Raw genomic sequence first — 27,978 nt, forward strand, 5'->3', positions numbered from 1 at the left:
ATCCAAACATTGACCCAACCCGTCCTGCCCTCCATTTCATGGTCTGACTAAGTTGAGGTTCAAAGTCTTTACTTGCTGTTATGTCCTCCCGCTCCCCGCAAACAGAATCCCTGTTAATTCTGGACAAACATGCCATGGAATCCATAGGGCATCTGTACTGCAACTTCGGCTCGGGCCAGTTCAGTGAAGTTCTCAGCATTGAGAATGAGAAGGAAAGCACCTTGATTCTGAAACAAGAAGGAAAGATAAAATAAAACGACAGCTACTTTCTCATCCAGAATATTCACTTACAGGGTTCTTCTTCCACAGGTATCGCATTAAATTGGAAACAGTCAAATGACAGGTGAAAAGCAGGAGCATATGGTAGCTATATAGAGCCATAGCTCTTCGAAGCTCAGCACTGTACCCTGCCATGCATGTCAGCGTTCACTAGAGGGCATAATACTGTTTGATTTTAGCAGCCTAAAATTAAAGTCCGAACAGTGGCCATTTTATCAGCAGCGAAAACTAAACTACCTGCTTGGGTGTGACCACTACGGACAGGATGACTCCGCTGTCTTCCCCAGTAGCATTAGGTTCTGGAACAAACATCGGCTCGGAAGGATATGTTCCTTTCTCTTTCCAAATCTAGCAGGCATCAAAAAGAAGGGATCAAAACAGGCTTTTGATGCAGCTTTTCAGAGTTGATTCTCTCCCCGAGGGTTGCCAGTCTCTAGGCGGGGGGGGCCTGGAGTTCTTCCAGAATTACACCTGATCTCCACAGAGATCAGTTCCCCTATAAGAACTGGCAGCTTCAGAAGATGGGCTCCATGGCATCATCACACCCCTGCTGAGCTAGGGTTGCCGAACTCTTGATGTGCTGCCTGGAGATCTCTTGGAACTACCATTGATCTCCAGACTACTGAGATCTGTTCCCCTGGAGAAAATGGCTGCTTTGGAGGGTGGACTCTGTGGAATCATATGCCACTGAGGTCTCTTCCCTTCCCATAACCCCAGCATGGTGTAGTGGTTAACAGCAATGGTTTGGAGTAGTGGACTCTGATCTGGAGAACCAGGTTTGATTCCCCACTCCTCCACATGAGCGACAGAGGCTAATCTGGTGAACTGGATTAGTTTCCCCAACCCTCCACACCAAGCCAGCTGGGTGACCTTGCACTAGTCACAGCTCTTAGAGCTCTCTCAGCATCACCTACCTCACAGGGTGCCTGTTGAGGGGAGGGGAAGGGAAGGTGATTGTAAACTGGTTTGATTCTGCCTTAAGTGGTAGAGAAAGTCAGCATATAAAAACCAACTCTTCTTCTTTCTCCAAGCTCCACTCCAAGAATTTTTCAACCCAGAGTGGGCAACCATATTTCCCCACCACCACCACCAAGGTTATATTTAGCAGTCAACTTCGAGGCCACAGAGAAACCTCACCTTCACCTCCTTGGTGTTTGTGTCCATCTTAACCAATGAGTCTCCAAGAATATGAGTAAAGCCACAGCAATAAAAAAAACGGTATTTCCTCCCACTGCAACGAGTATAATTAATCTGGGGGAATTCCATGCCTCCTGCTTCCTTTAGTTTGTCATTATGAAGATTTTCATGTATACACCGAATCTGGAAAAGGAATCAACACATCATCAACCTCTGAAGATGGCTTCAGTAGTCTCATGGTCCATCTTATGTAAAGCGGATATTAATTATTTACATTTAATGGAGACAATGAAAGATGGTGAGCAACCTTTGAGATGGGTCTAAGTTTTCATACTCAAAAGTTCCTTTCTGCCAAGGCAATATCATCCCATTACACATTCCTTGTTTTGCAAGGGTCTTAAAAGCAAGCCTATTCACATAGCAAAACCTACCCCAACCAAAAACAGTCCAGCAGGGTATCAGGTTCTGAGCTAGAGTGGGAGAACCAATGCAAGTCTATTTATTTTGCAAGTGTGAATGATCACAAGCTTAAGAAGGATTAGAATCATTCATGGAGAAGAGGTCAATCAGCAGCTGCTAGCCACATTAACGAAATAGAACCTCCGCAGTATCTGAACCAGTGGGCTCTAGTCCATAAAGCATTTTCTGTAATCAAATCTTGTTACTCTTTAAGGTGCCATCAGACTCCTGCTTGGATGACCCAGGCTAGCCCAATCTTCTCAGTGCACAGAAGCTAAGCAGGGTCAGCCCTGGTTAGTACTTGGATGGGAGACCACCAAGGAAGTCCAGGGTTGCTTTGCAGAGGAGGGCAATGGCAAACCACCTCTGAATGTCTCTTGCTTTGAAAACCCAATGAGGGGTCACCATAAGTTCACAGCGGCTTAACATCACTTTGCTCCACCACCAGCAGACTCTTGCTTAGTTTTCCATAGCCATGTACTGGATAAGGGACAAACAACAGGGATAACCTTTCCCTCTATGCCACCACTTGTGAGTTTCTAAGGGCATCTTAGCGAACAATGTTGGAAACAAGGCTGGCCTAGAGATGGATTCTGAGTTCATATTCTAGTTGGATTCGCACTCTTGAGTTTAGATCCAGTACTCTTTGCCAAGTGGCAGTCCAATGGCAGGAACCTAAGGAGCAAAATTGGTCTCAGTACAGGGCTATGATGCAAGAGGGAATTTAGCAGCCTCTAGAAATGCCAGATAAAAACCAACACCACTCCAGAAACCCCCCATACCTTCCCACCAAGCTCTTTCATGGCTCTTGCTGATGTGTAGGACAAGGGGTTGAGATTCTGTCCAACAGGGCTTTTGGGATCTATCTGGATGGGAAGAACGAAGCGCCGTGGATATGCAAGTGATAACGAGTTAAAGACCTGCCAAGGAGATAGAAAGATGCAGCAAATGACAGGTATGAACTCTGGTCCCTGAAGTTGGGGGACTGGAAGCATCAGCTAGAAAGACAATACAGAAGGCCCTGCTTCCCAGCTTTGCTTAATTCCACTTGTCTTGAGCTCAAACTGTTCTTGCATCAAATTGAAACTTTGCAAAACAATTCCATTTTTCTGATGAGCAGAAAAAACAGGAAAGAGTGTGCAGCAAACACAAAGAACTCTAATTAACAAGGTACATATTGTCATTCAAAGTATCAAAGGTTTAAGATGAAGGAAATGTTGAAGCAGCAGCAGCAGTTCAGTCCTCTTCCTTTCGAAAGAAGTAGCCTTTCGTTACAGCTGCAATTTGCTTTGAACAGCTAGATTTGAGCCCAATAGCACCTGAAAGACCTGCACGATTTTCCAGGGAATACGTTTTCGTGAGCAACCAGTACAAGCAGTTTTGACTCTTGAAAGCTTATACCTTGAAAATTATGTTGGTCTCTAAAGTGCTCCTGGACTCCAGTCTTGTTCTTCTACTGCAGACAAACCAGGCTACACTCAGACAAACCAGACTACCCTGCAGACAAACCGTGCTCTGAGCACGGAACAGAACCTTGGCTTACCTGTGAAGGTTCCTTCTACCCTGATGGAGGAGGACATCTGCATCAGCGGGTGCTTTCCTTCCTATGCTCAAGGAGAGGCAGGATCTAAATTCTTTCTTCCTGTCCCCTGGGCTAGGACTGCCTCTTGGTTTCCAGTTCGAGGACTTCCCAAGCTGCTTACCACCTAAATGGATTTTTTAAAAACTTACTTAAAAGCAGAGAACAGTCTCTGAAACGGGAAGTCTAGGGACAGTAATTAGTAACAACAACATCATTTGATAACAATGGGAAGGAGGAATAGGGGAAAAAACCTTTTTCCTCCTTCTGTAACTTCATAATATTCTGTTCTGTTCTGTAGAGCTTTCTGCCGATGCCAATCTTCACCCTAGGCGGGCCAGATGTCCCCCATCAGGGTAGAAGGAACCTGCACAGGTAAGCCAAGGTTCCGTTCTCCCCCTAATCTCGGAGGACATCTGCATCAGCGGGATCTTCCAAAGCTGCTTCACTCGGGTGGTATCCAGAATTACTCATCTGAAGCCACATGCTGGAGAACTCTTCTCCCAAAGGCTGCATCAGCTGAGGCAAATGAATCTATCCTGTAATGCCTAATAAAAGTCGAGGGGCTCGACCTGGTTGCCCCTTTGCAAATTTCATCCATGGATGCCTGTCGGTCAAAGGCTGTGAAGTGGCCGCGCTATGCACTGAATGAGCCGTAATCCCGGATGGAACCGGGACTTTGCTGTACTGATAACAGGCTTGAATGCACTGACGGATGCATTTGCTGATAGACGCGTTAGACATCTTGTTCCCCTTATTGGGGGGAGAGATCGAGATGAAGAGGGATTCAGAACGACGAAATGGCTCTGTTCTGTGTAAGTAGATACTTAAGGCTCTTTTTATATCTAATGTGTGCCATCTCTTCTCCTTTGGGTGAGATGGGCTGGGACAAAAGGAAGGTAAGTGCAGTTCCTGCTGTTTATGGAACCTGGAACTTACTTTAGGCTTGAATGTCGGATCAGTACGTAGGACAACTTTATCGGCATGGAACACACATAAACATTTTCTGGCTGACAGTGTACCTAACTCCGACACCCTCCTGGCTGAGGTCACGGCTACTAGAAACAGAACTTTCATCCTCAGATGACTCAGGGACGCTTCCGTAAGAGGCTCAAACGGAGGTTGAGTCAGAGCCTGAAGAACTACGTGCAATTACCAGGTGGGAAAGCGATAATTACTGGACTAGAAGTGGCAGCTACTCCTTTAAGAAAAGCCGACACGTGTGGATGCCTAGTGATCGGAAAACAGTCTAGTTGGGGAATCACCGTAGCTATTGCTGTAACCTGTCTGCGTAGTGTGGAAGTTTTTAGGTTCCGTGACACTCCTTTCTGCAGGAATTCTAGAAGATTGCCTGAGGAAATTGATAACGGGTCTATACTTTTTCGGCTACACCACCAAGCAAGAGCCTTTCAGGAGAAATTGTAGATTCTTCTGGTGGACTCCCTTCTAGCCTCTTGCATGGTGTCGACTACTCTCTGCGAGTATCCCAGGTCTAGCAGCCTCTTCCTTTCAAGACCAGGCGGTCAGTTTTAGCTAAGCCGGATCTGGGTGAAGCAGAGGTCCTTGGCAGAGAAGATCCTGGACTGCTGGTAGAGGCCATGACTCCTGAATCAACTGTTCTCTCAACGTGGGAAACCACGGTCTTCGTGGCCAATGAGTAGCAATCAGGATGACCTGAGCCTGTTCCCGATGAATCTTCCGAAGGACCCTAGGTAGGATAGGAAGAGGAGGGAAGGCGTACAGTAGACCCTGAGGCCACAGGGGCTCTAGTATCCACCCCCTCGGCCTTCTGGTGGTAGAACCGAGAGAGAAACCTCAGTGTCTGGTGATTTCTGTGCGATGCAAACAGATCTACGATAGGTTGCCCGAATCTTTCCACTATCTGCAGGAACACTTCTCTTTTCAATGCCCACTCTGCTTCGTCTACTTGTTGACGGCTGAGCCAGTCTGCTTGCATGTTCATCTCGCCTTTGATGTGTTCCACTCTGAATGAGGCGAGATGTCTTTCCACCCAGCTTAAGATGGTCATTGCCTCTGTGTGTAGGGAGGAGGAGAGACACCCTCCTTCCTTGTTGATGTGGGCCTTCGCTGAGATGTTGTCCGTCCTCAGTAGGACGTGATGATTCTGAATCAGTGGTTGAAACTCTAGCAGGGCTTTCTGGATGCATCTTTTTCTTGGTCTGGTTCCAGAAACCATGGGCAATGTGGTGTTGAAAGGTTGCCCCCCAGCCCTCCAAGCTGGCATCTGTAAAGATTTGGGTTGTGGAGGTTGGAAGCTAAGTCTGTCCTTTGGAGAGATTGGATGCAATAGTCCACCATTTGAGGCTGACCTTCACTGGCTGTGAAACGTTAACCCGAATGTCCCTCTTCTGAATAAAGGATCCCCTTCCTCAAGACCAGTTGCCCCTTCTACAGTCCCCTCTGGGTCGAGCCAAGGTGATGATCGAAAGGGACAAAAGGAAGAAGTATAAGAGCCTTTCCCTTCCTTCCTGATAGATTTTGGCATAGCCTTCTTTTTATCTTTAGTTTCAACTAGAATGTCGTCTAGTTTTGATCCAAACAGGTGCCCCCCTTCAAAAAGGATATCCCAGAAGGATGGCCTTTGAGCCGCAGTCAGCCGACCACGTTCTGAGCCAAAGTGCCCTCCTAGAAACTGCAGAGGCAGCTAGAGCTCTGGCCGACAGGGTCATGGAATCCAGGGTAGCATCAGTGAAGAAGTTTATGGCCTTCAATACACAATGCAGATCATCCAGGACCCTCTTATTGTCCTGTGGAACTAAATCAATCAGCTTCCTAATCCACATGATGGACGCTCTAGTCTAGTAAATAAGGCAGCCGTGGCTGATGCCTGGATTGATAATGCAGAGGCCTCATGGGCTCTCCTACCAGCATAATCTGCCTTTCTATCCAAAGGGTCTCTAATGTTTCCGGCCCCATCTTCAGAAAGAAGGCCATTTGACTGGAGGACAGCCACTGGGTCTTCAACCAGGGGAGTCTGCAGTAGGGTCATAGCCCTTGGCTCTAGTGAATACATCTTTTTAACAGTCACTGGGAACTGCTTATTTGAGAGTGGCTTATCCCATTTGCCTTTGAGCAAATCCTCAAAATACTCTGGAAATGGTACAGCCTTAGCATGAGTTTTAATTCTGGCAAAGAATTCTTTGTTGCCTCTAAACGTAGACTTGCTCTTAGCTGCCTCCATCTCCTCATCTTCATGAAGATCCAATGCAGCCATGACTTTTGATAATAAGGCCTGATAGTCTTCTCCCATAAAGAGGCGGGACTGTTGGTCTTGGCCCTGAGGCTCCTTCATTCTCTTCTCCTGAGGAGAATTCCCCTTCTTCTCTTTCGCTGCCAGAGTGGGGGGGACGGGAATCTGTCCCTGTTTGTAACATGAAACTCAGTCTTTCTGGTAGCCTTAGATGACCAGATACGGCCGGACTCACTCGCCCCCCCCCTTCTTCCCCGGTGGAGAGGGAAGAAAATACAGTTACTGAGGAGGAAGCCCTGGAACTTGGGAAGCATCTGCTGCCCGGTTCACCAAAGCATGCAAACTCTTCTCTGAGAGCTTGTCTCAAAAGCTCTATCATGCTGTGCTCCCCCAACCTCCCCGCCTGAGAGGGTAAAGAAAAGGCTTCTACATTACCAGAGTGCGTCCCTGTCGCTTGATCTCCACTGGAGCCGGCAGTACAGGGGCCAGTCTCGCCCTCATAACCCACAGGGGCCGAAAGGGGAGTTGCGGTGGCCATCTTGTCTTCCCGCACCTTTTTCATGCTCTTTTCACTGCCATTAGGCTGGGAGTCCCGCTTACACACCGTTGCGCCTGCATTAGGCTTCCTGGCCCAATCGTCTTCGCCACGGCTCTTTGAAGGCCGATCCTCATTAGATAGGCTCTTTGAAGGCCGATCCTCATTAGATAGGCTCTTTGAAGGCCGATCCTCACTAGATAGGCTCTTTGAAGGCCGATCCTCATCGGCGCGGCCCTTTGAGGCCCGATCTTCCTCACCGCAGTTTTTAGATGGGCGTTCCTCTTCACCGCTGTTTTTTGCGGCCGGGGCCAGTCGGGGCGAAAGTAGCCCGGCGACTTGTTCTTCGTCCCCTGACATTAATTCTTCCACCACTCTCTCTCCTTTTGCTGCCATAGCCTCCAGCAGGGAGGGGAGGGGAAGGAGGAAGTAAGGAGTGGGAAGGGGTAAGTGGGGGGAGAGGGCTATAGAATGAACAAAGGAGGAACAACAGAAACTAAATACACAAGACAATGGACAGAAAGGCCACTGTTAGACAATAGGTAAGTCTAAAGACGAGATTTTTAAGAAGAAAAGGAGAAGTTTGCTGAGAGCTAACGCCTAACACTGCTACTCCCTCTGAGGCAGGAGGAGAACTGGAAACCAAGGGGCGGTCCTAGCCCAGGGGACAGGAAGAAAGAATTTAGATCCTGCCTCTCCCTGAGCATAGGAAACAAAGCACCCGCTGATGCAGATGTCCTCCGAGATCAGGGGGAGAACAGACTGGAATGCTGCCAGTGCCCTCCCTGCCTAGAGCGCCCTCAATACCTCTGCTGCCGTACACCACCCACTAAATTCCACCCCCACCACACCTCTCTATCTTGCTGCAAGGTCCAACCTCAGAAACAAACAATAATCCATTGCCATGTTATCGTTATACACATCACTTTCAGTTCTCATTTTATCCCCTGTCAGTCTAACAGGTGCAACAAACCAGGGACCAGCTTCCCTGTCACAAAGCAGGCAAGTAGCAGCCCCCTCTCCCAAGGAAATTTTAACGGCTTGACCAGCACATGGGTGCAGAAAATCCCAGGCACCTATGTGCCTTTAAGGAAAGAGCAGCTGGAAGTGGACAAGGTAGTTGTGAGGTTCCTGCATTGTGCAGGGGGTTGGACTAGATGACCCTGGTGGTCCTTCCAACTATGATTCGATGATTCAAAGAATGACACACGTTCCTGTGCCTGTGTATGTTTTTGTGTATTCTTTGTATCCCACCTTTCTGCCCTTAGAAGGGCCACCAAGGCAGCCAGCAATTTAAAACACATGATAAAACTCACATTTTAAGCCCATTAAAATCAACTCCCCTTGCCAAACACATAACATTAAAACAATTTAAAAATAGAGTTAAAAAACAGATATTAAAATACATACAAAACAGAGTTTAAATACCCACAAAACATAAAAACATTTGTGAGGAGGGAGGGATCATTGGCAAAACAGTCTTCATTCGCTGGCAGAAGACAGCAACAGAAGGGGACAGACAAATTTCCCTGGGAAGAGAGTTCCAGAGCTTTGGTGCCATGACCGAGAAGGCCCTTGGTCAGTGCATGAATACTGATGGATAAGAAATTGCCATTATAGGTCTGGAATGTGAGCACCCTGAGCTGGTCAATGAAGCCCTATGACCTTTAGTCAAGCCTTGTATTCAAGAGTGTCCTCAGAGTTTTACCTTGTCCAGGGCTTCCCCTGCCTTGCGGAGGTTCTGCAGTCGGTAAATATCAAGGGCTCCCCCATCATCTTGACAACAGAGATCAAGGATAATGCAGCCTTGATCTTCGAAGGCGTTGATTTGATGGAAAGACATGAGGGGCTTGGTATAGTACTGCGTGGGCAAGACCTGTGCAAAGAACACACAAGACATGCAAGCCATTCGTTCTCTGTTCATCTCTCCTCTACAGTTATGATTGTCAGCTCCGGGTTGGAAAATTCTGGGAGATTTGGGGGTGGAGCCTAGGGAGGGCAGGGTTTGAGGAGGGTCCTTAAGGGGCTATAATGTCATACAGGCCACCCTCCAAAGCTGCCATGTCCTCCAGAGAAACAGATTTCTGTCTTCTAGAGATCAGTTGTGATTCCAGGAGATCCCCAGGCCCTTCCTGGAGGTTGGCAACCCTACCTTCAGCCCCACCAAGGGAACGTCCCCTCTCAAAATCTGGAAATAACACAATGTTGCTTGATGAGATTTTTATACATCGGAAGAGCCAGAAAATCTACAGCCCAGCCTGTTCCACGGTCTGGCTTCTTCAGACCCAAAGACTGTCACATTCCCAATGGTCAAGCAGTTCCTCTGCAGCACCCAAATAATTTGCTGTTATACAAGTTTGGGTTGGGCCAACTGATTCCACAACAGGGAAATCCTAGATCTCAAAGAGGTCTAGTTGGCTAGGCCCCACAAAGTCAGCGACTGCATAGAAGACAGAGAAGACCCAGAGCATCCCAATAAACCCATATGGGCAGGGGCAGCCCAAGGGCTGGTGGTGCCCAAGGCCAGCAGGCCCATGCACCTCTCCCCCCACTGGCTGGCCCAGGCATACTCCGAACCACCTGCCAGTCAGTGGACAAACCCAAAGCTGCCCATCAGCTTTGGAACAGTTGGCCAGGCCAGACAGGCCCATGGAGCCCCATGCTACCTAAGCAGCCTGGGTGGGCATGCCCTGAGATGTCCACTGGCCTGGCAAGCCGAGTGGCAGAGTTGGCACTGAAGCACTGCAGGCCTTTGGTCTGCCAGCGCCTGCCGCCTTCTGACACCCTAGGCAGTTGCCTAAGGCCACCTAGTGGGTGAGCCACCCCCACATGTTGGCTCCAATCACTTCAGGCATGACTTGACTGAACCAGGATACCTCAGTTTTTATAAGATCCTGGCTTGGAGACTGCCAACAGCTGTCTGGACCACTTGCCAAGCTGTGGGCTGATATGGCCCAGAATGAGCTCAAGCTTGCATCTCTCTGTTCTACCTATCACCTCCTTAGAATGTAAGAACATAAGAAAATCCCTGCTGGATCAGAGCAAGGCCTATTGAGTCCAGCAATTTGTTCACACAGTGGCCAACCAGGTGCCTCCAGGAAGCGAACAAACAAGACGGCTGCAGCAACATCATGCCTGGGTTCCACAGTACCTAATATAATAGGCAAGCTCTTCTGATCCTAGAGAGAATAGGCATGCATCATGACTAGTATCCATGGATAGCCCTCTCCTCCATGAACATGTCCACTCCCCTGTTAAAGCCTTCCAAGTTAACAGCCATCACCACATTTTGAGGCAGGGAGTTACACAGTTTATCTATGTGTTGTGTGAAGATATACTTCCTTTTATCTGTTTTGAATCTCTCACCCTCCAGCTTCAGCAGGTGACCTCATGTTCTAGTATTATGGAAGAGGGAGAAATCCTTGGATATCAGACCTTGCACATATGGGATCACACCTCTGGCTCTTGAGCTCTCATGAGATTCCTTGGAAAGCCAGATGACTGCCTGCTTTTCACCCTGCCTCCAGCCCCGAGCAATGACAGATTCAGCCCCCGCACCCTGGCAAAGACCGACCTTCCCCGTGAGCTTGTTCACCACATGGAAGCGGGTATTGCGCTGAGGCTCCCAGTTGAATGCGTCATAAAAGGACTTGCCACGAGCCTTGGCTGTCATGATTTTCCACAGGTTCATTTTGAGGGGCAGCTCAATGAAGATCACGTGGTTTTCGCTCATTCCTGGATGCAAAAGACGACAGGGTTTAGGCAAGCTCTGTCCCAATCACACTTCTGAACCTCATTACCTGTCCTTCTGCCATGACTACTTAATTGTGCTCCTTGGACAATACATTGCTACCTTTCCTCCCACGGGCATAGCCATTCTTGCCAAAAAATGTCAAATGATCCAACAGCCCTCATACAATGCTTAGAAGTAAATTTACTCAGAGCATGAATTGCATTATTTCTGCAGAAACTTTCAATAAACATATAGGAATTATGTCACACTATAGGACAGTTTTACATATACTACGGTCCACTAAAAACAAAAACAAATCAGTGGGTCTAGGTCAAGTCAAGCCTGAACTCTCCCTAGAAGCTAAAATTACTAAATTGAGGCTATCATATACTTTGGTCACATTATGAGAACACAAGACTCGATGGAAAAGACAATAATGCTAGGAAAAGTTGAAGGTAGCAGGAAAAGAGGAAGAGCCATCATGAGATGGATTGACTCTGTGAAGGAAGCCACAGTCCTCCGTTTGCAAGACCTGAGCAACGTTGTTAATTATAGTATGTTTTGGAGGTCATTAATTCATAGGGCCGCCATGAGTCAGAAGTGACTTGATGGCACTTAACATATATTTCCCTTTATATAAGAATTGTTCCACTAATCCCAGTGAAAGGTCCATTTACTCCAGTACTGTTTCCACTTGGAGGCCCATAAACAAGGCATGTAGGTGAAGGCCACTGTTGGTGCACAGTAACTGATATTCCAGGGTACAGGGTTGTGCCTCTGAACACGGAGATTCCATCAAGCCATTATATCTAACAGCTGTAGATAGACTGGCCCTCCATGAATTTGCCTGATCCTTTTCCAAATGATGCATGCTCATGGTTGTCGCCACATCTTGAAGCACTGAATTCCATGCACTGGCCATGTTCTTGGGGCTTTTTGTCATAATTCAAAGAGCATGAATAGCCCTGCCTATGACATTCCAAACTATTGACTAGGCTTCTATGGGCCTTAGCTGTGAAACAGAAATCTCCCATTCAGACTATCCTAAACTTCCTTGGTCATTAGCTCTAGCAATACTACTGGAGGTGCAGGAGTTTCAGTTCCAAGGAGGGACACTCTCACCAAAGCTGTGGTAATAGGAGGGCTTCATCTTATTTTCTGGCTGAATGGAGCACAGGATTTTTGCTCCCTTCAGACTGGTGTCTTCAGGGCTAGACTTCTGCGGGGGGATCTGAATGATGTTATATTTTGAACCTGGACAGGAGAAAGCACATCTGTTAGGAACGATTCTGACCACAGCTGCAAGTGGGTTTGGGCCTTTGCCTGTTGCGTTATTGGTGTACCTAGCACCTTTTGATAAAGGACACATCAAGTGCTGCACAGCTCGTGCCAAATTACTCTGGAACCGTGCTTTGATCAAGCCTAACTCCCATGAGCTGCAAACCACAGGTTCAGGTTAAGCAAGATCACAGTGGATGGGAATTCAAGATAAAACATCCAAGAAAGGGATTGCTACCAAGAAAGTTTCAGAGGGTACCCATGTTGGTCTGCAGCAGAACAGCTAGATTCAGAACAGCTTAAGCTTTGATTCACATGAACACAAGAACACATGAAGCTGCCTTATAGTGAATCAGACCCTTGGTCCATCAAAGTCAGTATAATGTACTCAGACTGGCAGCAGCTCTCTGGGGTCTCAAGGTAGAAGTCTTTCACATCATCTCCTGGCCTAGTCCCTTTGGGACATGCCAAGGATTGAACCTGGGACCTTCTGCATGCCAAGCAGAAGCTCTACCACTGAGCCACAGCCCCTCCTCCTCTCGAAAGCTCATATCCCAAAAAAATTGTTGGTCTCCAAAGTGCTGTTGAACGCGAATCTAGCTGTTCTACCAGGAAAGTTTGCTATACATGTATGGTTTTAAATAATCATTGTGGATTTCAAAACACTTGAAGATTCTGGGCCAATCCTCTGCTTTGTATTGGTGTTACTAACTTGTGACAGGAGCAGTTATATTCCACAAGTGCCACAGCCAGTATCAGCAACACCTGCCCAAAGACATGCTTTCCCATAACATAAGAGATGAAAGCAAGAATATGAAAAGGGTCATTGTTGTATTTTAAAGCATGGATCCTCAAACTGACTTGTAGGAAGTCAAACATCTGAGCTGCACAGTCTTCTTTGGCTCCCTGCAGCTGTATGCATCAATGCAGGTTGAACAACCTTGTCAGATATACTCAGAATAGGCCTTCTGATTTCCCAGAAAGTATCTGTCTGGCACATTCTGAATAAGCATGAAACAGCAATAGCAGGACAGAATGTAGCCCTGGCAGATAGTAAAAGGAAACCATGGTACAAAATTTCAGTCTTTTTAAAAACAAACTTCTCCATTCTCTTAGATTTCCCCCCAATGTTTTCTATAATGAGAATAAACCAGACAGCTTTGCCAGCAATTCATGTGGCCCAGCAGTGAGGGCTGAAGGGAAAGGGTTGGGAGCTGCAAGAGAGAAAAGTCAGCAAATTCAAGGAACTGCTGGGGAGAGCTGGAGCAAGTGAGCTGCCTACACCTCAGCCTCACAGGCCATGAACAGTTTCTCTGGGGACTGGAAAGCTCTTGTTGTTACAAGCTTGTGAACAGGATTCAGCGAATTCTCTGAACACTTTCTGTTTAAAAGGTACTTCCCTCACCCACCCCAGTTTCTCCATGAGGGTTCCTATCACAATGATACACATTTTGTTCTCCGTCCCTTTGCCCCACATGAAAATTATAAACACACTTTAAGAAAAAGAGGGCTAAAGAGAGTTTTGCTTTCTATGCAAAATTCCTCATGTTCCATCCTCAGCATCTTTAATAAGGAGTTCTGATACCAGAGCTGCTGTCATGGAGATAGAAGGATCAATGGTATGGCTCAGAAGAAGGCAATTTCGTATGTTCACATACAGAGAATGTAAAGAAACCCTTTATCCTCTAAGCTTTCCATGTAAGTGTCAGAACAGTAAGGATAGACACTAGAATACTTCAGTTTCTGTTCGGAGCATGAGCCCAATTATTTACTTCCAAACATTTCATGAGCACAATCACAGAAATAAGTACCCAGTAAAGAACAAATTAGAGAAGCCCAACCCTGCTGGTCCATGATTGATTAATTGGTTGATTGAACCCTGCCTACAAATAGACACAAAGGAATCCCAGGCAAGTATCAAGCAACTCAACTAGACCACACCTCTAAATCCACTGGCCTCACCATTTCCCCCATATGAATTGCCCAGGTTGTATGCTGTTCCGTCTGGGTCGTAATGTGGGTGCGCAGTCGCTCCATTCACTGCCACATACTTGTTCCAATCCACCTGCAAGAAGAAGCTTTTGAAATTTTCAAAATATTTTTCCTGACCTGGCATAAGCTGGATGTGTTTCTCTATGTTTGCAACCAGCTATGCACATTGCTATTTGGATATTCATACTAGTAGTAATAACATTCAATAAATGGGCCTTTCGGCCAATAGATTGAAATTAATTAGTTAACGGATGTAAGTGGTACCTGCTGCAGGAGTTTTCTGCTTGCACTGATCTTTGTAACTTGGGGTGGGCGTTAAAATTGCAATTCCTTACCTGCAAACTGAGGTGGCTCAGTTGATTCTACCACCTCAGGATGCAAGCAGCTTGTTTCCCTATCATTCCACTGCAGCCTCAAGCCCAAACTGAGCTCCATCCAAGGTGATGTCTCCTTCGGTATGGGTTACTCCCAGCATATGCTGAAATTACCCCGATGGACTATGGACACCAACCTGGAAATGTCGGGACCCCCCCCACACACACACACACACCCATCTGAGACCCTAATCCCGCGGCTGTCCCACCCCCTTTACCTTCTCCTTGGACTCCAGGGTTTCCACATCCACTCTGTGCATTAAGTTGGTCTCTGTGCTGACATAATAGTCCCCTTTGTACACCACATAGCTCACATTGCAGTTGTCAGTGCTGTCTGGAACAAAAGTCCTGACTAAGTTTGTGGGTGTGGTATGAAACACCTGGGGCTCATTGGGTGGCATGGGTGCATTTATAATGATACAAATACAAAACAAGAACCTATACTGAATACATTAAAGAATCACAAAATAACAGCACATGTAGCTAAATAGACTTGAATAAAGGATAAATGTATTTTTGACATAAATGCCTATCAAACATAAATTACAAGTGCTAACATACACGGTACTCTCCAATTATATATCTATACATCAATCATCAGAGGTCTATATGCATAACAGCCACATCTGACAATCCAATAAATCAAAGTGTTCAATCAAAGTCCAATATTGTCGAAGGCTTTCACGGTCAGAGTTCATTGGTTCTTGTAGGTTATCCGGGCTGTGTAACCGAGACCGAGAAAATACCAAGACCACGGATACACAGCCCGGATAACCTATAAGAACCAAAGTCCAATATTGTTTCAAATGAGAACCATTCATAAACAGAATTTTTTTAAGCAGGAGACGGGATATCCGGATTGATATTCAGCCTTTTCATCTGAGACAGCAAGATAGATTTCCCCTAAATATGGAAGATCCACTTAAGCAGTCTGATTTAATAGTGTGTAATAACCTCTTTTCCTTTCTGTAGATGTATTGAAATGTATTAAGACAGCAGGGGGAGAAGTCTGCCTGGATACAAGCTAGCTAGCTCTGTGTGTATGCTACTAGGTGAAATGTCAGGGAAAGTCATGGTGAACGCTGTACGATATCGAAAACTGGAATAAACTGCCAGAGCTTTAGAGGCTCCAGACAATGTTAAACAACCTGATAGGCGTGGAATGTTGACACGTCCTCTCAAGGCATCGATTTTGGTTAAAAGTGTGAGCCCCAGTATAATCGGGGCCCAGTTAATTTTGCTTGCTAAAGCCACTGGGTGACCAGCTGGAATAAAACTGTTTTTTCTTGATAACGGTCTCAGGTCTGTTTCCCCCACCACCACAGATCCCGGTTTGCCACTACATTACTTGGTGCCGTGAACTCGCGAAGGGGGGGGAGACGGGGTGTTGGACCCCTCTGGCCCACCCAGCTCGGGTGCCCGGGAGCAGGGTGCCTTTGGGTTCTTTCTGGCGCCACAACCCCTTTTGGTCGAGAGAGTTACGCACAGACACCCTGATCTTGGCCGTGAGTCGGGTGTCGTTGGGTGTCTCTAATAGGAAGAACCAGTCTTGACACAGCCCCATCTGCATCCAACATTGACATTGACATAGTTATAGTACTGCCACCCAACTGGCCAATTACCCTGCTTGCAAAACAATTATCACATTGCATCACACTGGCTAATCAACCACATCAATATCACTGCGAAGGACACCACCACTTATGAGTGCAATCACAGGCACTCACACAGGTAATGAGTCCCCATGTGTTCTGATTAGTGCCTGAATAAAAATGGCTGTGGACCCTGAAGGTTTCTTCACGACAGGTACATCAAAAGGAATAGTTCGGCCCATATTTCCAGGGGGCAACACGCCTACAAAGTAATCCCCCTGATACGACTGGCACTATCCTGTTTTTTCTTGATAACGGTCTCAGGTCTCTTCCCCCACCCCCCACGGACCCCGGTTTGCCGCTACACTTCCAAGCAGATTTCCTCAATCCTTTGTAACTGTTGCTACTACTAGTACTCAGTAAGCACAAACATGGTTCTGCATTTCTTGGAATTTCAGTAGAAAGCAACATAGAAAGCAACAGTTTCCTGTTTATGAATGGTTCTCATTTCGAACAATATTGGACTTTGATTGAACACTTTGATTTACTGGATTCTCAGATGTTGCCAATATGCATATAGACTTCTGATTATTGATGTATTGATATATAATTGGAGAGTACTGTGTATGTTAGCTCTTGTAATATATGTTTGGTAGGCATTTATGTCAAAAATACATATATCTTTTATTCAAGTCTGTCTAGCTACACATGCTGCTATTTTGTGATGCATTTATAATTAAGCACATTCCCTTGATGAAATCACTGATGTCTTCAGAGAACTGACTGAGGAATAGGGTTGCCGGCTCTGGGCGAGGAAATACGTGGAGGTTTGGGGGGTGGAGCCTGGGGAGGGTGTGGTTTGGGGAGGGGAGGGGAGTGAGCTCAGCAGGGTATAATGCCATAGAGTCTACCCTTCCAAAGCAGCCATTTTCTTCAAGGGACCTGATCTCTGTTGTCTGGAGATCACTTATAATAGTGAGAGAACTCTAGGCCCCACCTGGAGGCTGAAAACCCTACTGTGGAAGTAAGTGGTGGTGGGGACCTCCCTAGCAGCTGAGACTGGGCACAGAAGGATGAGCTGCTTAGGATGTTTTTGCGCTGGGCCAATAGATATATTCTTCCTCTTGGCACATTGCCTGGGGTTATTGTCAACATGGCAAGGGCTGATCTCCTTGCAACCAAATGAAACACACGGCAATCTCAGGCAGACTGATTTAGAAGATCCCAGCTCCTTTATCTGGATCTTTAGTCAGCTATGGACACATAGAAGTAAATGGGCACAGGGGAATCAAGTTTTCCATGAGATATCTCCCGAAACACCACATCAAGCCAGTGAAAAGCACTGTCAGTGAAGTTCAAAGGTGGCTTGATGGAGAAGGATGGTTCACAGTGCTCTTTAGCAGAGCTTGTACTTATAGTGATGACTGGTCCTTGGACTTCTAACACTTGATCTGAGGATGGTTCCAGATTTTGGGGGGTGCCAGATAGACAGTTCCATCTGCACCACCGGCGGGAGGTTTTTGGGGTGGAGCCTGAGAAGGGCAGGGTTTGGGGAGGGGACTTCAATGCCATAGAGTCCAATTGCCAAAGCAGCCGTTTTCTCCAGGTGAACCAATCCATATCAGCTGGAGATCAGTTGAAATAGCAGGAGATCTCCAGTTAGCAACTCTACTTCCTTCCCTCCCCCCATACATCCACCAGGGTTGTCAGCTCTGGGTTGGGAAATACCTGGAAATTTTGGGAGTAGAGCCTGGGGAGAGTAGGATTTGAGGAGGGGAGGAACATCAGCAGGGTATATTGCCCTACATTCCACCTTCCAAGGCAGCCGTTTTCTCCAGGGGGAACTGATATTTGTCTTCTGGAGATCAGTTGTAATTCTGGGAGATCTCCAGCCACCACCTGGAGGTTGTCAGCCCTACACATCCACATGCTTCGAACTAATTGTGCATCCTTCCCTCGTCTGCTTAAGAACCCTCCTACTGCCTTCGCTCACAATTTCCTGAGGAGGGCAGGATTTGGGGAGAGGAGGGACTTCAATGCCATAGAGTCCAATTGCCAAAGTGGCCATTTTTTCGAGGGGAACTGATCTCAATCAGCTGGCGATCAGTTGTAATAGCAGGAGATCTCCAGCTAGTACCTGGTTGGCCACCCTAACAGAGAGCATGGATAGTGAGTGGAGTGCTGACAAATGAGTGTGCAAGGGATACCAGCAGCAGTGGCCCCTACTTGAAACTGTGGGCCTCAGCAGCTGTCCCACCTCAGAGTACGCTTACGCTGGCCCTGACCTGATCACTTAACCACTCTTGCATCCCTTGTTTGCAAGTTGAAGAACACTTTCCTGGGAGCAGACACCACTGAATAGACCTAAGTAGGATTCTGAGTGGACCTGTTTAGGATTGCTCTCTCAATTTTTCTTTTAAAATGAACTGTTTGTTTCCTGTTTTTGCAGTTCAAGAAGCTCAGCTGTTTTAAGCACGGTTTCCAATTTGGCACAAAAATGATGGGGGATGGCATTCAAGGGCAGGCAAGGAAAGTATGCTACTATTGGACTCAGGTCCATGCCGAATCCTGCCCACCCTCTGCAACAGGCACACTGTAAAAAAAAGTCCACACAACTGCAAAACGTTGCTCCACAATTTCATTTTAGCATTTCTTAAAGGAAAGCAACAGCATCCAGTACACAAGATGTGATAGAGCTGATCTAAGAAAGATACCGACCTAGTTGTTCAAACTTTGAAATGAAGCGCCCAAAAATGGTCTTGCAAGGGTCCGGCATAGCCAGGGTTCCAAATTCAGAGGTCGTGATCCGGTTGTTCTGGATGTTAGCCATATAGGAATCGCTCCTTAGGAACTTGCTTTGGTATTTCACAATCCCATTCTCAATAGTGAACTGGTGTAGCATGGCAGCGCCATCAAACCAATGGTTGTATCTTCCATCAGAGAAGAGAAACACCATCAAAGGAGAAGAAAGGCAAAGGAGAAGAAAGTTCCTTGAAAGAGCCAGCGTGGTGTAGTGGTTAAGAGCAGTGAACTCTAATCTGGAGAACCAGGTTGGTTTCCCCACTCCTCCACATGCAGCCCTCTGGATGACCTTGGATGGACTATTCACAGTTCTCTCTGAACTCTCTCAGCCCCACCTACCTCCCAAGGTGTCTGTTGTGCAGAGAGGAAGAGAAGGAATTGTAAACCGGTTTGATTCTCCTTAAAATGTAGAGAAAATCAGCATATAGAAACCAACTCTTCTTCTTTGTCTTCTAACTTTATGTATCCAAGAACTCAGACTGAATCCACCACAGGAGGAAAAACTGCACATGGACTTTGCAAGATGAGGACACCCCACCCCCCAGAAAAAAAACCCTACACATAGATCAAAGTAACAGCAAGATCAAGAACTTACTGCTTTCTGGGGAAGGGCTCTGGTGAGCAAACACAGGTCTTGTTCCTTCCCATCAGTCAGTCAAAAAAAGGGGGGAAAGACTCCAAATGTAGGGAAATTGTTTAATAACTTTTAATCAAAATTCACACACCTGGTGGGGTAGGGGATAAATTCTAATGGATACAAACCCGCAAGGTTTTTTTTTGTCATTTTTAAACATTGGGAATACCCCTTCCTTGTAAATATCAAATGTTTAGAAAAGAAATCTTTCTTTAAAAGGTAAGCAAAATATTTTTATCTTTAAGGGTATCGATCAGCAGTACACTGACTTGTCTTTGTTCAGAGGACATGGTGCCCTGTAAGCCAGGCCTACAGAATATCACCAATGGCAAGCAAGAATTGCCTCTAGGCAACCAGGCAGGAATGCAGAACTTGTTAGTTTGTTTGTTTTCTTAGACAAAAATTACTAATACATCTGCTGAATAACAGATCAATTGAACAACAGCAAAGAAAATTGAAATTCTATTATGATTATGCAAAACTGCAAGTTTAAGCATGTGTTAAGAGAACAGGAGCCCCGTGGCGCAGAGTGGTAAGCTGCAGTACTGCAGTCTAAGCTCTGCTCATGACCTGAGTTCGATCCCAATGGAAGTCAGTTTCAGGTAGCCAGCTCAAGGTTGACTCAGCCTTCCATCCTTCCGAGGTCAGTCAAATGAGTACCCAGCTTGCTGGGGGTAAAGGGAAGATGACTGGGAAGGCACCAGCAAATCACCCCGTAAACAAAGTCTGCTAGAAAACGTCGGGATGTGACATCACCCCATGGGTCAGGAATGACCCGGTGCTTGCACAGGGGACCTTTACCTTTTACCTTTTTTAAGAGAACAGATACATTAGAATATAGAACTTATATTAACTAAATCTTAATAATAATAATATTAAATATTAATTAATGTTTTAGACCAGAATAAACAGATGAAGTTTTTAAATAAAAGATAAAGAGTTTAATATAGCTGTATAAAAAGTGTAAGCATGGCAAATGTAAAACGTTTTCTAATGTATGTTATCATAAATATAATTCCACGGCTCTTCATGCTGAATGAGTTAGAGATTATAAGAACAGATCTCAAGAGATGGTAGAAATAAATGTATTCTAATAGGCAGCTAATTTTGGTGTAAGTAAGGCACATTTGGTTTTGTGTTAAATTGTGTAAGTTGTGTGTTATGTTGATGTTATGAATTAACTACCCCAAATCCAAAGTGATGGTCTTTGGAAAAAGTTGGCAGCCAATGAAATGGAGTATTGGTAGAACCCCAATAGAACAAGTTAAAAACTATAAATATTTAGGCATTACTTTTAATTATAGTTTATCTTGGACCGAGCACAGAAATAGGATGGTAAACCTGGCCAGACATTCAACAGCACAATTAAAACATTTTTTTCTCTAAAGGCAATCAGAATGTCATTGCGGCTATCAAAATTTTTGACCTCAAAATATGTGGCCAAATCCTTTATGGTATCCCAATTTGGATAGGGGCTTTTAACAATACCGTAGAGAACCTCCAGGCGAACTTTATAAGACAAATATTAGGAATCCCTAAATGTGTTTCATACTCAACTATATCTCTGGAAATAGGCCACAGTCTATTAATGACGAGAGCCTGGATACTGACTTTCAAGTATTGGATTAAAATCCATTATAGAGCTAACTTGAAAAACCTAATTATCTATCTATTGAGAGACTCCTATAGGGCGAGCTGGTTCTCCAAAATATTAGCTAAGCTTAAACAAATCAGAATTAATTTGGACGAATTACTAATGCTAGATGAAAAAGCAGCATCCTATATAATTAAGCAACGGTTCTTAGACCATGAATACCAGAAAATATGTCCACTCAATCCGCCAGTATGTTCCCCACTTAAAATGGACTTGCTAACATTGCCTGGAAAGATACAGCAATATTTCCATACACTGGAGGAACCTCTCCAACAGAGAGCTTTTATGTTAGCTCGCTTTAACTCTTTCCCATCCAAGCTTCTTTATGGGAGATTTACAAAAACTCCCTTTAACAAGAGACTACGTCCATGTGAAATAGGCCAGCCAGATTCCCTACAACACATTATCCTAGATTGTCATTTACATGAGGAACCCCGCAACCGAAGTTTGGAATTAATAAACCTGAGAAAATCCAACAACAAAAAGCAGGCCTTACTTATCTTTTCCAAACTCGAACTTCCCTGGTCCATTCCTCAGGAACTTTCCCTTGAGCCATCTGGGGATGTTCCCTTTGACCAGTGTAGGGATTTGTTGAGGTGTCTCCTCCACAGAGTCAAACAATGGTGCGATACATTCCAAACCTTTCTGACTGCTGGATCCGGGGCTACTCTGAACTGTGGGGACAAAGTGAGAGGTTAGTAGACAGGAAGAAAATAATATCATTGCCACTGTGTACATAAGAACATAAGAAAAGCCCTGCTGGATCAGACCCAGGCCCATCAAGTCCAGCCTTCTGTTCACACAGCGGCCAACCAGGTCCCTCTAGGAAGCCCACAAGCAGGAAGACTGCAGCAGCATTATCCTGCCTGTGTTCCACAACACCTCATATAATAGGCCTGCTCCTCTGATCCTGGAGAGAATAGGTATGCATCATAAGAACATAAGAAAAGCCCTGCTGGATCAGACCCAGGCACATCAAGTCCAGCAGTCCGTTCACACAGTGGCCAACCAGGTGCCTCTAGGAAGCCCACAAGTAAGACGGCTGCAGTAGCATTGTCCTGCCTGTGTAAAGAACACAAGAAAAGCCCTGCTGGATCAGACCCAGGCCCATCAAGTCCAGCAGCCTGTTCACACAGTGGCCAACCAGGTCCCTCTAGGAAGCCTACAAGCAAGACGACTGCAGCAGCATTATCCTGCCTGTGTTCCACAGCACCTCATATAATGGGCAAGCTCCTCTGATCCTGGAGAGAATAGGTATGCATCATGACTAGGACCCATTTGGACTAGTAGCCATTGATAGCCCTGTCCTCCTTAAGAACATAAGAAAAGCCCTGCTGGATCAGACCAAGGCCCATCAAGTCCAGCAGTCTGTTCACACGGCCAACCAGGTGCCTCTTGGAAGCCCACAAACAAGACGACTGCAGCAGCATTATCCTGCCTGTGTTCCACAGCACCTAATATAATAGGCATGTTCCTTTGATACTAGAGAGAATGGGTATGCATATACAACACAACCCTGGTGTATACAGTTGTGACTGAATGAGACCATTTCAAAGAATGGACTGGTACTGCAAAGAACAGGGTTCATACACTGGAACCAAGGGAGTTGGGGAATAAATGAGAAATTGAGTATCTAACATCCTAATTGGACAGCACTGTCAAAATATTGTAATGACCACTGAAAACCTGGTTTATCTAATCTCCCCTTCAAGACTGCAAGTAACGAATGGGTTGTCAGAATCCATTTGTCATGAGCACAAATTACAATTCTGCTCCCACATTAGGAAGGTGCAAACACTGTCTTATTCCCCATATTGTTTTTAATTAGCAAGAAGTACAGGTTGAGTATCCCTTATCCAGACTGCTTGGGACCAGTAGTCCATATTTTTTATCTTTCCGTATTTTGAAATATTTTGCATATACATAACGAGATATCTTGGGGATTGGGACCCAGATCTATACACGAAATTCATTTATGTTTTATATATATATTATATACTTTATACACATAGCCTGAATCTAATTGTAAACAATATTTTGGATAATTCTGTGTACATTTAACCATCAGAAAGCAAATTGGTATGTTGCTGAGGGCCTGTGAGTAATGCCTGCATGCCGGCTCAAAAGGTCTGGGTTTGTTTGTTTTTTATCAGTCCAGATATCAGAAGTCCGGATAACGGATACTCAACCTGTAGATTGTTCCAAGGATCTGGAGTGTGATAAATGTGTTTGTAACACCATTGTTTCATTTACTTACTAAAATACTTATACCCACTTTTCAGTCTTTGGGTGGGTGGGGAATCCCAAAGCATCTTACAATAATGAACACATCAAGGTGCCTTATACTGAATCAGACCCTTGGTCCATTGAAGTCAGTATTGTCTACTCAGACCGGCAGCAGCTCTCCAGGGTCTCAGACAGAAGTCTTTCACATCACCAACTTGCCTAGCCTCTTTAACTGGAGATGCCAGGGATTGAACCTTCTGCGTGCCAAGCAGATGCTCTACCACTGAGCCATATATGGAGCTTATGTATGTGTATGGTCAGTTGTGGACTGTTCCCATTTGCAGGCTGGCACCTGTAGAAGGCCTTCCTCAGATGAACAAAGCTGTTGTTGTGGAGCATAGGGGGAGAGACAGTCTTACAGATATGAGGGTCCAAGGCCATGAAGGGCTTTGTATGTCATAGCCAATACTTTAAATTGAACCTGGTAATTGATGGGCAGCCAGTGTAGAAGGTCTAGCTCCCAATATTAGCCAAGCGGCAGCATTCTGTACCAAATGGAGTTTCCAAATTGATTTTGAGGGGATACGAATGTACAGTGCATTACAGTAGTGTAGTCTTGATGTCGCCATGGCATGTATCCAAGTGGCCAGATCAGCCATATCAAGGTAAGGGCCCATTTTTCGAGCTAGGATGAGTTGGAAGAATGCTTTATTTGCAACTGTGTTAACTTACTTCTCCAGCAATTATGTTGGGTCCAGTATAACCCGAGGCTCTTAACCGATTTAATTTTTCACATCAAAATACAGCAATGTGCAAAACATTTTGGGCAGCTCTCATTCTCAAAAGAAAAAAGAAAAAAGGAAGCTTTTCTATCAATATTATTGATTTTATTGTGTTTATTTTAAAATGATATTAGAGCCTATAGTTTAAATCATACTGTAAATATCCACTTGCAATTTTGCATGTCTCACTGTGTTATTATGTTTATAACCCAATTTGGGTTATAACCGAGTTTGTGCATTAAAAAGAGAAGAAATTAAGATCAGAAGAGAAGAAAAGAAGACAGGACAAGAAATGTTGAAAATATTCGATATTATTTTTAATAGTTTTCAATGTATTAGTGAGTTTACCACAACATATTCTGGGAGCCAAAACATTTTTTTTAATGTACTGTATATAATTCTTTTTTATCTTTTCCTAATTCCCCCCCTTCTTTTTCTTTTTGAATTTTTTTTCAAAAATAAAGAAAATTATAAATAAAAAAAGAAAAACAAACTCACTAATATCAAAGTAAAACAAAGTATAGCAAAATGCAAAGAAAAAATATTGCTCAAGGCATTTGTGGTTGAGATCCAGCGTGGTGTAGTGGTTAAGAGTGGTGGTTTGGAGCAGCGAAGTCTGATCTGGAGAATCGGGTTTGATTCCCCACTCCTCCACATGAGCAGCAGACACTAATCTGGTGAACTGGATTGGTTTCCCCACTCCTATACAAAAACCTGCTGGGTGACCTTGGGCAAGTTACAGCTCTGTTAGAGCTCTCTCAGCCCCACCTACCTCACAGGGTGCCTGTTGTGGGGAGGGGAAGGGGAGGTGATTGTAAGCCTGTTTGAGTCTCCCTTACATGGTAGAGAAAGTCGGCATATAAAAACCAACTCTTCTTCTTCTTCTTCTTTGTCAAAGCAACTGAGAACAAGGAAACCACGTAGCCCAGTAGCCATGTGGCCACTGTTGATATTGATTGCTGTCTATCTGGGATGTCACAGCAAGTTCCTACCAGCAGGAGCAGAAGGCCTTATATCAAGAGTCCCCAATGTGGTGCCCATAGGCACCATGGCGCCCACTGATACCTTTTCTGATGACCTCCAAGTGTTTTTAGGAAGTGACTGTTGGAGATTTGATTGTCTGTGCAGATTTTTTAAAATGTTGCTTTACCAGCCACTGCCACAACAGCACAAGGATCTTCACTGTGTGACTGAAGTTAAGCTACAGCAATAATTTTTGTGACTGGCTCCTCCTCCTTTGGAAGCCATTTTGTCGCTACGCCCACCATGCCATGTCAGAATTCCTAAGGTGCCCGCAGGCTCAGAAAGGTTGGGAACCCCTGCCTTAGACAGAAGCTGTTACAAGCTACTGGACTATGTAGAATCCTATGCTGTATTGAAGCTGTGATACTACTACTGATCTGGGATGTTACAAACTCTGTAGGTTAAACAATATAAGATAAAGACTTAGAGAAAAAGTATTTACTAGATAAGCTATGCAGCTTTAAAGCCAATAAATTTTCAGTTCAAACCTTACCCACTAAAACTGGACAGTGAGTTACATAAGCAAAAGTAGTACCCTTTTGGGAGCACATTTCTCAAATGACCGAGAAGAACAGGTTTCAGTTTGACTCAATACACCACACAGTGGTGGCCCATACAAATTAGTGCAGGTGGTTTAATAATATACTTCTATAAATTGCTTAAAATAATATCCTTACACTTTTGATGATAAGTAAGAAAGCATGGTTTATTTGAGACAAGTAGATCTTGACAAATGCTATGCACAGCAAAATAAGATCACTGTTAGAATTCTCGCTTCTTTCCAAATTATTTTCATTTATGGAATTTGCCAATATTCTAAACAATTGTTACGTGAAAAATGAAAGGATAATTATATTGTAACAAAGACCACCTTTTGACACAGTATTTAGCTGCTATTTAATTATAAATGTAGCATTATACTTAGGAACAATCTAGCTAAAGGTAAGCACTGTTAAGTCTCAAAGAACAGAGTGTGGCAATCAAGTATAACTATCTTCTACTGAAAGTAATGGAGTTTAAGCACACTTGGCTGAATTGCGCACACAAAAGGAAAACATTCGTCAAAATACTTCATTTTCTTGCCAACTTCTACTGTGAAACTCTGTCATCTCCCTTCTTCACTTAAATTTCTGTTTTCAGCCAAGCATTCAATAGTTCTCTCCATTCTGTTCTCCCAACCTGTTCAATGGGTTGCTGGGAGTTCTGGTAACAGCTAGTCATGACAGACAACAAATTCACAACCAAACTTCAAGATAATACCTTATAAGGATTTTCACAGAATACAGGAATTCACCAAGAAACCAGTTCCATATAGCCATTATAAAATCAGTGCCATAGTGACTAGTTTCTTATACGTTTTGACACTCTTTTTAATATTTAAGGTTCATTACTGCTTTGAAAAGTATTGGGATATTCTCCAATAATAAAAAATAATTACAAGAATCAAGGTAAATAAAAAGCTGTTTCATTCTCTATTAGTGTACTACATAGGTGCAACTCTAAGTATGCAGGGTGCACTTCAGATTTCAGGATATTTGCCAGGTAATCCATTTTCACTTTGTAGAGGACCTGCAATTGCAGCAAACCTTTGCTTCAGACTCTCCTGCTTCAACTTCAAGTGCTTTTCTACAGAAACAGCTTCTTTCAAGATTCCTTCAAGCTCTTCTACATAGGAAGCATCCATTGCTGCTCTCTCACTGTATTTACAGCCCCCCCGCCGCCAAAAATGGAAAAAAGGCTACAGTGAAAATTGATATCCTAATTTCTGATTATACCTATTTAAAAAATTTCTACGATATTGAAGTGGTCTTTTAAAAATAAAATTAAGCAATATGTTTTGTTAACATTGAAGAAGAGTATAATATTCACAAGAAATTAAGATCATGGGAGAAATAATTTTGGTGCCCATATAAAATCCAGCGGAGCACCAAAGTTTAGGTTTACTGGGCTTTTAAAAAAGTAGGTTCTGTGTTTTATTCTGAACATGTGTTTTATTCTGAACAGAATTATTATGTTATCAATTAAAACCACTAACAGTGACAGAACTGATGACCCCCAATAAGTGCAAATTAGATCCTACACAACTGGAGTTTCTGAAACAACTCTGCTAATAATCAGTTTATATCATCAGTTTTGGTTACTTGCCTTAGCATGTGGGCATATTTTGAGATCAGGACACTGATTTCTTTGCTTGTATCTGTCAATATAAATATACATTTTAATTAATAATGGATGTAACTACTGGTTTTAAATGAAATGTATGATTGGTTGAGATATTTTTTCATACATCACCATTTAAAACTGTTTCCAGAGTTTCAGTTTTGTAAACTAACTGGGAGCTTTCAGAAGGGGACAAATCTGTTTTTTCAGAAGGCAGCTGTGGATTCTCTGATGTTTCATTCTATCAAAAGAAGGCATAAACAGGTAAATGCTGAAACAATTAAATAGGCCTCTATACAGTCTTTTGCTCTCACAGATTTCTACACCTATCCCCAATATTTATATTTGCACATGCCTGGCGGTGATTTTTTTAAAGCTAAAGCAAAACACCAAACACCATGCTATAGCTGTAACACTGAAACCCAAGTACTAGCCAGTGCCCAAAACGGCTTACCTCCATTTCCTTTTTACGCTTACATCTATTTTCATCAGACTTTTCTAGGTTACTTGCCATTGTTAACTAACAAA

General features: G+C 44.4%; 1 protein-coding gene across 1 annotated transcript; it reads right to left on the reverse strand.

Moving 5' to 3' along the window:
* Positions 1 to 113: 113 nt before the first annotated feature.
* On the reverse strand, positions 114 to 27,964 carry BCO2 (beta-carotene oxygenase 2). Its single transcript, XM_056860228.1, has 15 exons — positions 27,905 to 27,964; positions 27,583 to 27,691; positions 23,740 to 23,768; positions 23,268 to 23,278; positions 21,756 to 21,923; positions 18,888 to 19,099; positions 14,796 to 14,911; positions 14,174 to 14,276; positions 12,056 to 12,187; positions 10,775 to 10,935; positions 8,909 to 9,076; positions 2,649 to 2,795; positions 1,417 to 1,599; positions 517 to 627; positions 114 to 227 (listed from the first exon to the last, which is right to left on the reverse strand). The coding sequence occupies exons 1-15, from the start codon at positions 27,962 to 27,964 to the stop codon at positions 114 to 116; spliced, it is 1,824 nt and encodes a 607-aa protein (XP_056716206.1).
* Between the last annotated feature and the right edge of the window lie 14 nt (positions 27,965 to 27,978).

Source organism: Euleptes europaea, chromosome 14, assembly GCF_029931775.1.
Source record: "Euleptes europaea isolate rEulEur1 chromosome 14, rEulEur1.hap1, whole genome shotgun sequence".
NCBI classification, from domain to species: domain Eukaryota; kingdom Metazoa; phylum Chordata; class Lepidosauria; order Squamata; family Sphaerodactylidae; genus Euleptes; species Euleptes europaea.

Coding starts and splice junctions, on each gene's coding strand:
- BCO2 (XM_056860228.1), bottom strand. CDS start 27,964: ATGGCAAGTAACCTAGAAAAGTCTGATGAAAATAGATGTAAGCGTAAA. Junction 19,100..21,755: donor TTCGAGTTTGGAAAAGATAA/GTAAGGCCTGCT, acceptor CTCTGATGGAAG/ATACAACCATTGGTTTGATG. Junction 10,936..12,055: donor CTCCTATTACCACAGCTTTG/GTGAGAGTGTCC, acceptor TTTTGCATCCAG/GAATGAGCGAAAACCACGTG.